Raw genomic sequence first — 13,063 nt, 5'->3', positions numbered from 1 at the left:
AAAATTCATAATATTTGTATTGATATGCTTGGGTTGTTGTTTTGATTATTTCATCGTATAAAGTCAAATTAAATCCGTGGATTCGACATTTATATGTCGTTATGTCACTCAATTTTCAGTATATCAATTGAATATTTTCACCGAGTTATGATTTTGCGTATGACATTACTCATGTTGTCATCTCACACAAACCGGTTTATGAGCACATAGTGGCCAATTCAATTCAACTATTTTCAATATTGTCACTTATTTCTTTTTTTTCAAAAAATTAATTATTCAATTAAAGTATTGATTAATTAGATAATTTTTTTATATTTAATTAACTTAATTATTTTATTATATTAATTTCCAATTAAATAATTTTTGACAATTAATCTTAATTAATTGAATTAATCAATTTGACTGAATTTTAAAATTAATTTCGATAATTAAACGTTGGTCGATTTCTTTCATTATCACAATTTCAATCACCAACTCCATTTCATCATTAATACAAACCACTAAAATCACAACTACTCGATTTAATATCAAGCCCATTCTTCGAATACCTTTGTAAGTCGATTGCTTTTAAGCATCTCCATCAACCTCACATAGCTTACTCTTTGGCTTTTTTACAATAAGACCTATTCGGTTATTAATTAATCAGTTAGATGATTGATACGCTCAATATAATTCAATTTATCCACACAAAAAAATTAAAAACCTCGATCCAACATCGAGTATTCTTATTCAAGTTAAATTCAAAATACCTAAATCACGATTAAAAATCACTTCATTTAGAAATGAAAAGGGGGATGGTTTTGAGGCTTCAACTCCTCTCCTCGATTGTTTGAATACGAGTTCCCTTACTCGGTTAGTCAAAACAATTGTTACTTCTTTACAAACTTCTAGCTCTTTTGAACAATCATTTTTATAATAAACTGAACAAAAAGGTAGATGGTCTTAAGCCTTCAATTCCTCTCCTCAAATACTTGGATACGAGTTTCCTTACTCGATTATCCGATCATTTGTCGTTTATATCAAATACATCAACCATACACAAATTTATTTTCATAATCAATTAAGGATAATAAGGGAGACGGTCTAGAGCCTTCAATTCCTCTCCTCGATTATTAGGATACGAGTTGTCTTAATCGACTATCTGAGTATTCGTCATCTATTCGAAAACATCTTAACTATTATCAAACCCTTTTATAAGAAAGGATGAAATTGGGGATGGTCTAGAGCCTTCGATTCCTCTCCTCGACTATTAGGATACGAGTTGTCTTACTCGACTATCCGAGTATTTGTCGTCCATTTAAAACACCTTAATTATTATCAAATTCTTTTGCAATTAAGGATGAAGCGGTATATGTTCTAGAGCCTTCGATTCTTTTCCTCGACTATTACGATACGAGTTGCCTTACTCGACTATCCAAGTAATCATCATCCAACAAAATATCTTAACACATCAAATCTATCTTTTTCTCGCCCACGTGTGATCTAAACCAATCAAACCAAACATCCAACATATTAATCCAACTTGTCACCCCCGTGTGATCAAAACTCTTTTTAGAAAGAACGTTGTTTAATCCCTTCTAACGCGCACAACAAACTAGTGCTTAAGCCTCCGCCGAGAGTAAACAAGCCAACGTTTAGCCTTTAGAACGTGATCTAAACAGTTGTTCACTAAAAGACACCAACCAACCGTAGTTCCCCGAACTACGAATGCTCTGATTTCCTTATTCAACTATAAAGATACGTAGGCAGGAGATTGCTAGATCTTCGCGAGCACACTAATAAAAAAAACTCCCATTTCCCCCTTTCTGAGGTTTCCATCCATCTCTATTTTTAATCCTATATTCACTCGAAGAAAACAAATAACATTTAGCTAACATTCAAATCGTAAATTTAACTAAAAGGTTCTTGTTGAGTACAACGGACGTGAGGGGTGCTAATACCTTCCCCTAGCGTAATCGACTCCTGAACCCGAATATGGTTGCAATGACCATTATTCTATTTTTAAAGGTTTTATCGATATTTTCCTATTCCTTCATTGGAATAAATAAAGTTTGGTGGCGACTCTGTTCGAACTAATTTTTTCCATAACCATCGCGAGGAATCATATTTTTCGAGATGCGACAGTTAGAATTAAAATCGTCACGTATTATTCCACCTACTAAATAGTTCCCATAGTCTGCGAAACATGGAACACCAGTAAAATCTATGATTCGTTCATCGATGAACTCATCCTTGATTGGTTGTTTCTCCTTTGTTTCTTTTATCAGGGACATCCAGGATAAGTGATCAGCAACAATATTTTCACATTCCTTTTAGTCTCTGATTTCCGTATCAAACTCTTGCAAAAGTAGAATCCATCTCAGCAACCTTGGTTTAGATTCCTGTTTAGCAAAAAGATATTTCAAAGCAGCATGGTCAGTATAAACAATTACCTTTGATCCTAATAGGTAAGACCTGAATTTGTCAAAAGCGTACACAACCGTGAGCAACTCTTTTTCCGTGGTTGCATAATTCATTTGGGCATAATTCAACACGTGACTTGCATAACAAATCACATGCAAGATCACTGCCCCTACTGAAGTATCCCTTGCATCACACATGATCTCAAAAGGGGAGACCAATCAGGGGCAATCACTATAGGAGCAAACACCAACTCCCTCTTCAAGATTTCAAATGCTTCACTACACTTTTTGTTAAAAAGAAAAGGTGTGTCCTTCACAAGTAAGCTCGTCAACGGTTTGGCGATCTTTGAAAAGTCTCTGATGAACCTGTGGTAAAAACATGCATGTCCCAAGAAGCTTCTTATACCTTTTTCATTCATCGGTGATGGTAAATTAGCTATTAGCTCCACTTTTGCTTTGTCGACTTTTTTGCCTTTGTTGGAAATTTTGTGTCCCAACATTATACCTTCACGTACCATAAAATGGCACTTCTCCCAATTTAGGATCAAATTTGTGTGCTGGCATATTTCGAGCACAAGAGACAAGTTAGTCAAACATTTATCAAAAGAAGAACTGAAAACAGAAAAGTCATCCATAAACACTTCCATATGTTTTTCAAGCATGTCAGCGAATATGGATGTCATACACCTCTGAAACGTGGCAGGTGCGTTGCACAACCCAAATGACGTTCTCCTATTTGCAAAAATACCATAATGACATGTAAAAGCGGTCTTCTCTTGATCTTCAGGGGCCACTGCAATCTGATTGTACCCCGAGTATCCGTTAAGGAAACAATAATAATCATGATCGGCCAACCTTTCCAACATTTGATCAATGAATGGAAAAGGGATATGGTCCTTTTTTGTTGAAATATTCAACCTTCTGTAATCAATGCACACTCTCCAACCTGTATTAAATCTTCGTTGTGCACGACTTCTTTCATAGCTGGATTAAATCTTCGTTGTGCTTGAACCACCGACTTAAGATCATCTTCCATCAAAATCTTGTGCATGCAAATTGTTGGGCTAATACCTTTCAAACCCTCAATCGCCTATCCAATAGAAATCTTGTATTTCTTGAGTACTTGGATGAGTTCTTATTCTCGAAAACTTTTTAAGCCAGAATTGATAATGGTAGGGCCCTTCTTTTTCACCATCAAGAAACACATACTTCAGATTCTCAGGTAGTTGTTTCAAAACTGTCCACTTTTTAGGCTCTTAGGTATTTTTTGATGATTGGGGTGGTCTTAAATCTTCCCACCGGTGTGTTTTAGATCTGATCCACTGAGGTTGTGCTTCCATAATGGCTAAAACTTATGACTCTCTTTCATTTTCATCACTTCCAAAAATTGACAAACTCAAAACACGTTCTAAAGGTAACTGGGGTGTTTTCATTTCAATTCCTTGAGCAATCACTTGATCTATTACCCCTACAGTGTGACTCGTGCCAACATCATATTTGTATTGCATAATGTTTCGAGCATCAATTTTCAATTCTTCATCATTTCTAAAAAAAAGGCTTCCCAATATGAGAGGGATCTCCTCATATTCAGGCATCTCAAGAATGACAAAGTCAACTAGAAACACAAATTTATCTATCTTTACCAGAACATCTTCCATAATTCCATAAGGTCGCTTAACTGAGCGATCAGCAAACTGAAGAGTCATCATAGTGTCTTGAACGGTGCCAAGTTCCAATTTTTTATAAATGGACAACGATATCAAACTCACACTAGTTCCTAAATCAATCAGAGCCTTCTTGAATTTTCTATCACCAATGGTGCAAGGAATAGTAACATAACCTCTATCTTTCTCTTTCACAGGAATTTTCATACCTTGGAGAATAACACAACAAGTTTCAGTGAGGATGATTGGGTCTATATTTGTGGAGCTCTTTTTGGAGATGATGTCTTTCATGAATTTGGCATATATTGGCATCTGCTCCAAAGCTTTAGAAAATGGAATTTTTATCTCAAGTTTCTTAGACATTTCCAAAAACTTCTCAAAATTCTTCTTATGTTGGCCTTTCTTCTTTTGTCTCAGAGCATAAGGAAGTTTAATGATTGGCTTGACAACTTTTTCTTTCTCCTTTATAGGAATTATCACAACATCCTTCTCCGTTTTCTTTGTTTCTTTGATTTCTAACTCGACTTCCAACAACCCATCTTCTTCTGTAATGTTTTCTTCCGGTTTCTCAGGAGACTTACCATTTCAGGTCACCACAATGTTAACATTATTATTTTCACGAGGATCTGTCACTGTACCACTAGGAAAGGTACCTAGAGCTTGTGAATTTGAGTCTAATTGTTGTCCTATCTGACCCATCTGAACTTCAAGATTTTTTATAGAGGCAGTGGTGTTTTTCTAATTATTTCAAGTCTTTTCTTGGAACTGAATAATGTGAGCGACCATTTTTTCAATGGAAATCTCCCAGACTTCTTTCTTTGGAGCTTGTTGTTGTTGTTGTTGATATTGAGTCTGGTATTGACCTTGACCTTGTGGTGGAACATTCCCCATCTGATCTTTCCAGGATAAGTTTGGATGATTCTTCCAACCTGGACTGTAAGTGTTAGAGTATGGATTATTCTTCTTCAAAAAATGTATCTCTTCAATTTGTCCAGGGGTTGCAAAGCCATGCACGGTGTGATGAGGTCCATTACAAATTTCATAAGTGATGGTTTGAGTAGGTTGAACTTGATTTACCTGTTGAGTACCTATATTCATAGCTTTCAACTTCTTTTCCACCTCAACAACTACTGTATCTTCAACCAGATTTTACTAGTTTCCAGCTTCAGATCAATAACTCCCTTAGGTTTGCTCGTACACCTATCATACAATTCCAGATGCTCATTTACAGCTATCGCTTCAATGATCTTTTTAATATCGATGGATGTTGAGAAATTTGTTGAGCCACCAGCTGCTGTATCAATCAATTGTTTTGTCTTTATTTTGAGCCCATTAACAAACATCTGCATTTGTTCAGTCGATATATTATGAGTTGGGTAAGCTACCATAACCCTTTTAAATCTTTTATAGGCATCTCTCAAAGACTCACCCTCCTTCTATTTGAAGTTCGAGATTTCATACCTTTTTCTCAGAAATACCGATGCTAGAAAATGCTCATTTTAGAAAGTCGTTTCCATCTCTTCCCATGATGTAATACTGCCAACAGGGAGAGAATAGAACCATTCTTCCTCCTCTTCAACTGAAGTGAACAGGAGCATTTTTAACTTCTCTTTTTCATCTGTATGACCATTAATATTCAAAGTGGTACTCATGGTTAGAAATCTCTACAAGTGCTTGTTTGCATCTTCATTCACTTTTCTGGTGAAAGGTTTTCTTTCAAGTTGATTGATTATGCTAGGATGTAGTTGAAAATTATTCACATTCACCGGTTGGTTGACAATTGTTAATCTACTACTCGGTGCATTTGCACCTCCATAATCACTAAGGAGTCTTTCCGGAGGTGGAAGTGGAATTGGAGGAACTTCAGCCATAGTTTCTATTTCTGAATCTAAATCTGAGTGAGTTGAGGGAACTTCTTCTTTGGAATTCAGTCTAGCCACTCTAGCATGTTTGAGTCTCTAGTGAAGGGTTCTCTCGATTTCTGAGTCAAAAAGAAATTTAGTTAAGGGATCTCCTCACATAAATAAATTAGATAGATTAGTGAGTGAAATTATATACATGATAGAAAAATAATTTTACTGTAGAGCAACAAAATTTTAACTAAACTAAAATCAAACTTTATATTTTGGCAATTCCCGACAACGGCGCCAAAAACTTGATCGGAAATATAGCAAGTGTACTATTTTGCCTTTTGTAGTAATAAAGGGGGACTTCTCCAAATGTTGATCTCAAGGATTGCGTGTTAATATCAAGTTCAAATTATTGTTCAATTAAACAAAAACTAGTGTTGGGGTTTTAGATTCAAACTTATAAAAATAGGGGCAAATAAAATGAATAATACTATAAAACAAGGGTTTCAGGGAGAAAGGAACATGTCAGGGAAGGTGTATAATTTGTCCCTGTAACAACTTTGAGTCATTATTGCATCAACAAATATCAGTTAATTACTATCAGTTCTCAAGGGTATTTTCTCCCAAGGCATTGGTGAGAAAACCTTTAATCATTCAACCCTAATCTCTATGTTCATAGAAAATTACCGGTGAAATTAAGCCTTATTGTATCAAGAATCATCTGGTTCATACAGGGTATCCTTAGTCCTAGATGATATCTACTACAAAGTAATCTCATGAAAACCTCACCAATGGCTATCAAACCTAGTCGATAATCATACATCAATCTCAATTATTTAGAAAGAGAAAGCTTTACACGCATCAAAAGATTAGCATAATTATAAAAAACAATATTCTCATTGCAATCGCAAACTCAAATTCAAGATAAAAATTAGACATTACAAGTAATTTGATGACTTGGATCTTCAATTGCTTCTGCTCATGAAAATGTTTCGCTCTCTGAATTCCTCGATCTCTCCAATTCTTGATCGTCTGACAATTATATGAGCTATATTTACTCCTGCCCAAAAGTATTAAAAATTCCTCGTAGAAACTCTTCTAAAATAGTTAAAATACCTTAGCATTGGTTGGAGATCCCCATAATGCCCTTTCTGCTCAAGTCTTGAGAAAAAACAGAAAAGCTGAAATAATTAGCGTCTGGGCCAACACGGCCAGTGTCAGCTGACATGGGTGGCCGTGTTGTGCCACTAGTTGTCTTGCTTCCATATCAGGTAGGTGTAGCGGGGTATTTGTTACCATTAGAGATATTTACTAAATCCAAGGTAAACCATACAAGTCGAGTCGCCACAACACTTCTATTTATCCAAAGGAATGGTTAGAAAGCGAACAAAAACCTAAAAGTTTTATCGAATGAAAAACTAATAAAAATGTCAGAGATCTGGGTAAGGGGGTTGGTTATGCAATGGGAAGGTTTTAAGCACCCAAAACATCCTAGGTACTCCTAGGGAGCCCTTTTCATAAGTGTTGTTCTAATCTAAAGGGTGTAGGTATATCTAAAGTAATATTTACTAAAAGGAAGGTTAAAAGAAAATGACTCGCGAGGATGTCGCATCCACTGCCTACGTATCTCATCTGAGTATGAGAATCAGAGTCTTCGTAGCTCGGCTACCTATGGGTTAAAGAGAAGTGTGCTCGGTAAGACGTCACGTCTTATGCCTACGTATCTCATTTGGAATGAGAATCAGAGTAAAACGTAGTTCGGCTAACTAGGGGTTAAGGATTGCCATCTGAACATGGACTTACAAAAGAGGACACCAGCTGTGTCAAAGGAGGGTGGGCAGTGTGTTCAACGTCCTAGAGGTAGGTGTCGCAGCTTGCTGAATCGAGTCTTAGGCAGTTACCTCTTTGCAATAGAACGGACTGACATGCCACAAGATCGGAGACGCACGGAAGGTCTGAAAGTGGGGAAGCTCTGCTCTAGAGTTGTCATGCAATATGGACCTATGTGTTAGGATTTACAAAGGGGAACATCTACCTAATGTTAGCATGCAAAGAATAAGGGAATTCTACCTATGTTATCATACAAAGGGTTCTACCTAATGGGTGCTACCTAAACGGAACAAGAGACAACGGATGGAGCGCAGAGAGGAACTACGGATAAGGGTAGATGGCGATGCCGGAGGCAATCGACTTACAAGTAGATGGCGATGCCTGAGGCAATCGACTTACAAGAGGATGGATGAATGCGTGTTGGTTCTGCTAAGTTTTGAAAATGATTACTCGACGTTGGATCGAGCTTTTGATCTTATTTTGAAATGGTTATCGGATGTTCATTTTAATTCTTGTATTAATAGGTAGCTAAAGAAATAAAGAAATAAATATTATACACTTTATGGGAGAGGGGTACATTTGTTATGAATGGGGATTGTTCATGGCAAACAAACAATAAGAATATATGCCTCATACATCATACAAGTAGGCAACAATTATCAATCAGATCGGATAAATAAACAATATATAATTAAACCAATGAATCAAATAATGGAGCATTTAAACAATGCATGGGAGTATGAACATGTTAAATAATCAAGCAATAGAAAGCATGAATGAGAGAAACAAGTACAAAAAGATAACAGATGAATCAAACAGATGAAAATATACACACGAAGGGTCCACTGAATAATTTAATCAGGAAATGAGGTAAGGACCAAATAAAATCAAGGTAAAAGGCCTCTAATACATGGCATATGAGATGAACGAGGGAGGATCAAAAGATCTCTTCAATTGCCATAAGCAATCCCTAAGTCAAACATCGATCATAAAGAAGTCAACTAAAAATTCAAGTCAACTTAAAAAATAACAACTAAATAGAAAATTAATCAAGAAAATGATGAAAAATTAAACTAAATAAGGTGGGATCAGAAAATCATCATTCCCCAAAAATATTTTAAAAATAACTAAAATTGGTTCATAAATTAATTAAAATAAAACCGAGGTCAAACCAAATAGTAAATTAATCAAGAAAATTATGAAAAATTAAATTCAATAAGGTGGGGTCAGGACATCATCATCCCCCAAAAATATTTTAAAAGTAACGAAAATTGGTACATGACTTAAATAAAATAAAACCGAGGTCAAACCAAAAGTCAATTAATGAGACTAGGTTAGAAATAAATCAAGAATAAGTAGTAAATTAATCAAGAAAATTATGAAAAATTAAACTAAATAAGGTGGGGTCAGGAAATCATCATCCCCCAACTAGGTCAAATTAATTAAAATAAAATAGAAGTCAAATTAAAAGTCAACCAACCAAACTAGGTCAAAAATAAATCCAAAATAAATTTAAAATGTGAAATAAAATTTCAAGAAAAGGTCAGGTTGATCATGAGACAGTGGTCAACTTTCATCCCCAAAATCAAATGCTAACAATAATTTTAAGTCATAAAAATAAAATCAATAAAAAAAAGTGTGTTAAAATGGACCAGTTATCATAAATAATTAAAAAAATATTAATATTAAAAAAATACGAAAATAAAAATTATATAAAATTAAATAAAACGTTAAGAAAAGTGAAAAATATTTTTGGGTAATTTTATGGACGAAGAAAATATTTTAAATAAGAAAAAGAAATACGAAAATGGAAGGATTAATGGTGATGAACATGGTAAGCAAGCGTAGATATATCAAAACATGGTCATGGAAGAGATGATTACCTAATGGAAAATAGAAGTGGAATGAAATTTGATATGTGATGAAGCTTTTCCTCCTTGCTACAAAATTCTAATGCTCCTTTAGGGTTAGGGTTTCAGCTTCTTAAATAAGGTGGATTAGGTGTTCTCATGGGCTTTTTAATAAGTGATTTATCCATAAGAATAAAAGTGTGAAGTGAGGTGTAAAATGTTGTTATTTTGGGCCAAACTTAAGTGAATGGATGTCCAATGAATGGCCAAAAGAGGTAAAAAAACGTGACTGGTTTGTGCAGCATGCTTAGAAAATCTGATTGGGCCAGCCAGGCCCAAAATATGCCTAGAAAATCAAGTCATGGTGCCCACTTTAAATGAATGTATCTCTCAAACCATGGATCCAAATGAGATGATTCCAAAAGGATGTGAAAGAGGACATGGCAAGGTACAATTGTTGTGAAGAAAGTATTTTCAAATAATGCCTTGAAGTGCAAGAAAACTGGCCAAGAAGTCTTGACAAATTTTGAAGATTTTGGACTTAGAAATTTTTCTAAGTGTCCTAAAAAAATGTCTCACTTTGACTAAGCATAACTTTCTCAATTATAATCCAAATGGAGAAAACTTTATATCTCTACAAAGCTTGGAACAAGAGGAACAACTTTCATGTTAGAGAAATATTCAAGTGGAGCTTTTATCTTGATGTAAAATGGGTTTAATGTGAGTGCAACGATCATGAAAACTTGCCCTAAATGAAAAGTCAACCATTTCCAAATTAAGTAACTTTTCCGATTCCTGATTAAATGATGAATCCATGATCCAACCTTGATCAAATTTCACATGTAGGATACCCTAGGCACGGATTTTGAGATTCCACTCTCAAAATGTCAAGAGTTGACTTTTCTGGCCCCACAATTGACTTTTCCCAAACTGTCTGATTCCCGATTCCATGGATCAATTGAAGCACTTCTAGCTCAAATAAAGAGCTGATTTTTTGTATGTAGACCCTTGTGGACATATGGAGGGCCATGGAAAAGAGTTTCACCCAAAGAATCAGAAATAAACTGATTTTATACCATACCCTAGTTTTAGGGCAAAATGATCAGGAACTGATTGCACTGATTGCCAATGGATCTTTCTGAGATAATTGTGAATCTTCCTAGGCCAAGATGCCTCTCTAATCATGACATGGATGAGCTCCTCTACTTCCAACCAAACATTTCCTGTTGCAGGTAGCCATGAAACCCTAATTTCTGATTAAATCCAGATGAACACTCTGATAGCTTTGAATCCTTCACTGATGAACTGAGGGCCATAATAAGATATTTGGACCCCCTGAGACCCTTGAGACTTGTATACTTAGAAAATGAAGTCCAATTCTGAATCTTGTTTTGTGTGGGATCCTTATGTTAAGGAGTGATCAATCAAAACCTGATTTCCATGTCACTAATGCAGTATGCAATGAGTATGACCTAGTATGATGCTAATGAAGTGTGAAACATAATCCCATGCTTCCAGGAAAAATGAAGGGTAAATTTTGGGGTATTATAGTTGCCCCTATTCAATCAACTGGAAACCCGAAAGGAAGATAACAATGGCTTTCGCACTTTCGAGGTATCAAGTGATTGAATACGATAAAAGCCTAAAAATTTGCACTGAAGTGAAAAAATGAAGTAACAATGCCTGTCAGGATCGGAAAAGAGGTTATCTTGATCTGAGTCTCAACAAAGAATCCGTCTGGTACGGTGACAGTCGATCTGAACACCGAAAAAAGAATGTTAGCCTGAATACCAAAATAAATGGTAACTTAGAAATAACCACGTCCTGAATGTCTCTCATCAATATGAATACTGGAAATGACTCCGATCTGAGCATCGGAAGATACTAGATTATCAAACATCGGTCTGAACACCGGGAAACTGGCCTGAATGCCACTTCGGTCTGAATACCGGAAAACTGGCCTGAATGCCACAAGTTGCGTCGACCTGAACGTCGGAAACTTCTTCGATCTGAACATCGAAAAACTGGTCTGAATGCCGCTTCGGTCTGAATACCGGAAAACTGGCCTGAATGCCACAAGTTGCGTCGACCTGAACGTCGGAAACTTCTTCGATCTGAACATCGAAAAACTGGCATGAATGCCACTTCGATCTGAACATCGAAAAACTGGCCTGAATGCCACTTCGGTCTGAATACCGAAAACTTGGCCTGAATGCCACAAGTTACGTCAACCTGAACGTCGGAAACTTCTTCGATCTGAACATCGGAAAATTGGCCTGAATGCCACTTCGATCTGAATACCGGAAACTTTCATGCCTGTCAGCATCGGGAGAAATAGGGAAAATAATAATTGAGGCGGCGCATGGTCCAACGACCCCTGCTGGGAATAATAAAGATAAGTCATGAACAATCTTCAGTATGAGTACTGGAAACAACTTATGGCTTATCACTTGGGATACCGAGAATGCCTTATGCTTTACATGCGTATGTTTGAATTTTTCAATAGCGTAATGCTCCATGAAAATGGAAATGCTACGCAATTTGGGAGGATGCAATGCAATATGATTCTACATGCAGGGATGCAAAATGCTTGATTAGAGAGAACGCCAAGCTGAGGCAAGGAATTCTGCTGGGGAAATGATTACCATCTTCTGGACCCTGGCAAGGCTGTTGGAGATGCACAGCACAAAGAACTCTGTGGGGAAATGACCCGCCACACGGTGTTCTGGCAAATAACAAAATACCGAGGCTCTGACTGGGGAGATAATGGCACTGAAAACTTGTTGCTGAGGAAAGCGACAGTGGTTCTGGAAACCATAATCTGGGAGAGAGACGACTCAACAGGGGAAGCAAACACCGATACGGTACCGAGATTCTGCTTCAAGGAAAGAGACCATGGGTCTAACGTCGAGATCATCGATCTGGCATCGAACTCTGAGGAGCAGCCGCTTCTGCTGGGAAGATACAGTCTGGCACTGTCAACTCCGCTCGGGATATACAGTCAGACATTGTCGACTCTACTGGTGAATGTATAATCTGAAACAAATGCTTGGGGAAGTATAGCAGTGAGAGCCTGTTGGGGATTGAAGAATTCAACGCTCGGACCAGCTCTGCAGGGATAAGATACCAAATTCCAACTGTTGAGGAAAAACATCCGCGATCATTTGATGGGGACCTTAAGGAAATGCCCCGAGTGTACCTGTTCTAAATTGACGATCCAAAGCACTTAAAATTTACAGCAATTTTCAATGTTTATTAAGCACGTACCTGTAAAGCTCTTATGTTTCATGATGCAATGTTTATCAAAAATTCGGACGTCATTTTTGCAAACAAAACAGTAAAATGAAAATGAACACAGAGATGTACTGAATAACATGATTTTATTGATTGAGTGGCCTCTGAATAGGTATTTACATCAAGAAGCAATCCCTGGAAAGAGGTAATTGCACAACAGATAAAAACAGAAA

At 36.5% G+C, this 13,063-nt stretch overlaps 1 protein-coding gene across 1 annotated transcript; it reads right to left on the bottom strand.

The window, feature by feature from the left end:
- Window positions 1-3,754: 3,754 nt before the first annotated feature.
- LOC127131632 (uncharacterized) lies at window positions 3,755-5,164 on the bottom strand. Its single transcript, XM_051060544.1, has 2 exons — window positions 5,144-5,164; window positions 3,755-4,642 (listed from the first exon to the last, which is right to left on the bottom strand). Exons 1-2 carry the CDS (start codon window positions 5,162-5,164, stop codon window positions 3,755-3,757), a joined length of 909 nt encoding a protein of 302 aa, XP_050916501.1.
- Window positions 5,165-13,063: the final 7,899 nt, after the last annotated feature.

Source organism: Lathyrus oleraceus, chromosome 3, assembly GCF_024323335.1.
Source record: "Lathyrus oleraceus cultivar Zhongwan6 chromosome 3, CAAS_Psat_ZW6_1.0, whole genome shotgun sequence".
Classification (NCBI taxonomy): Eukaryota; Viridiplantae; Streptophyta; class Magnoliopsida; order Fabales; family Fabaceae; genus Lathyrus; species Lathyrus oleraceus.
Note: the sequence above shows the minus strand (reverse complement) of the source record. Positions and strands in the feature narration are given on the sequence as shown.

Excerpts from the sequence above, each read along its gene's own strand:
- LOC127131632 (XM_051060544.1), bottom strand. The coding sequence starts at position 5,164 with ATGAATATAGGTACTCAACAG. Across the intron at positions 4,643-5,143 it reads TGAATATAGGTACTCAACAG|TCTCCTGAGAAACCGGAAGA; the intron begins GTAAATCAAGTT and ends TGAAATGGTAAG.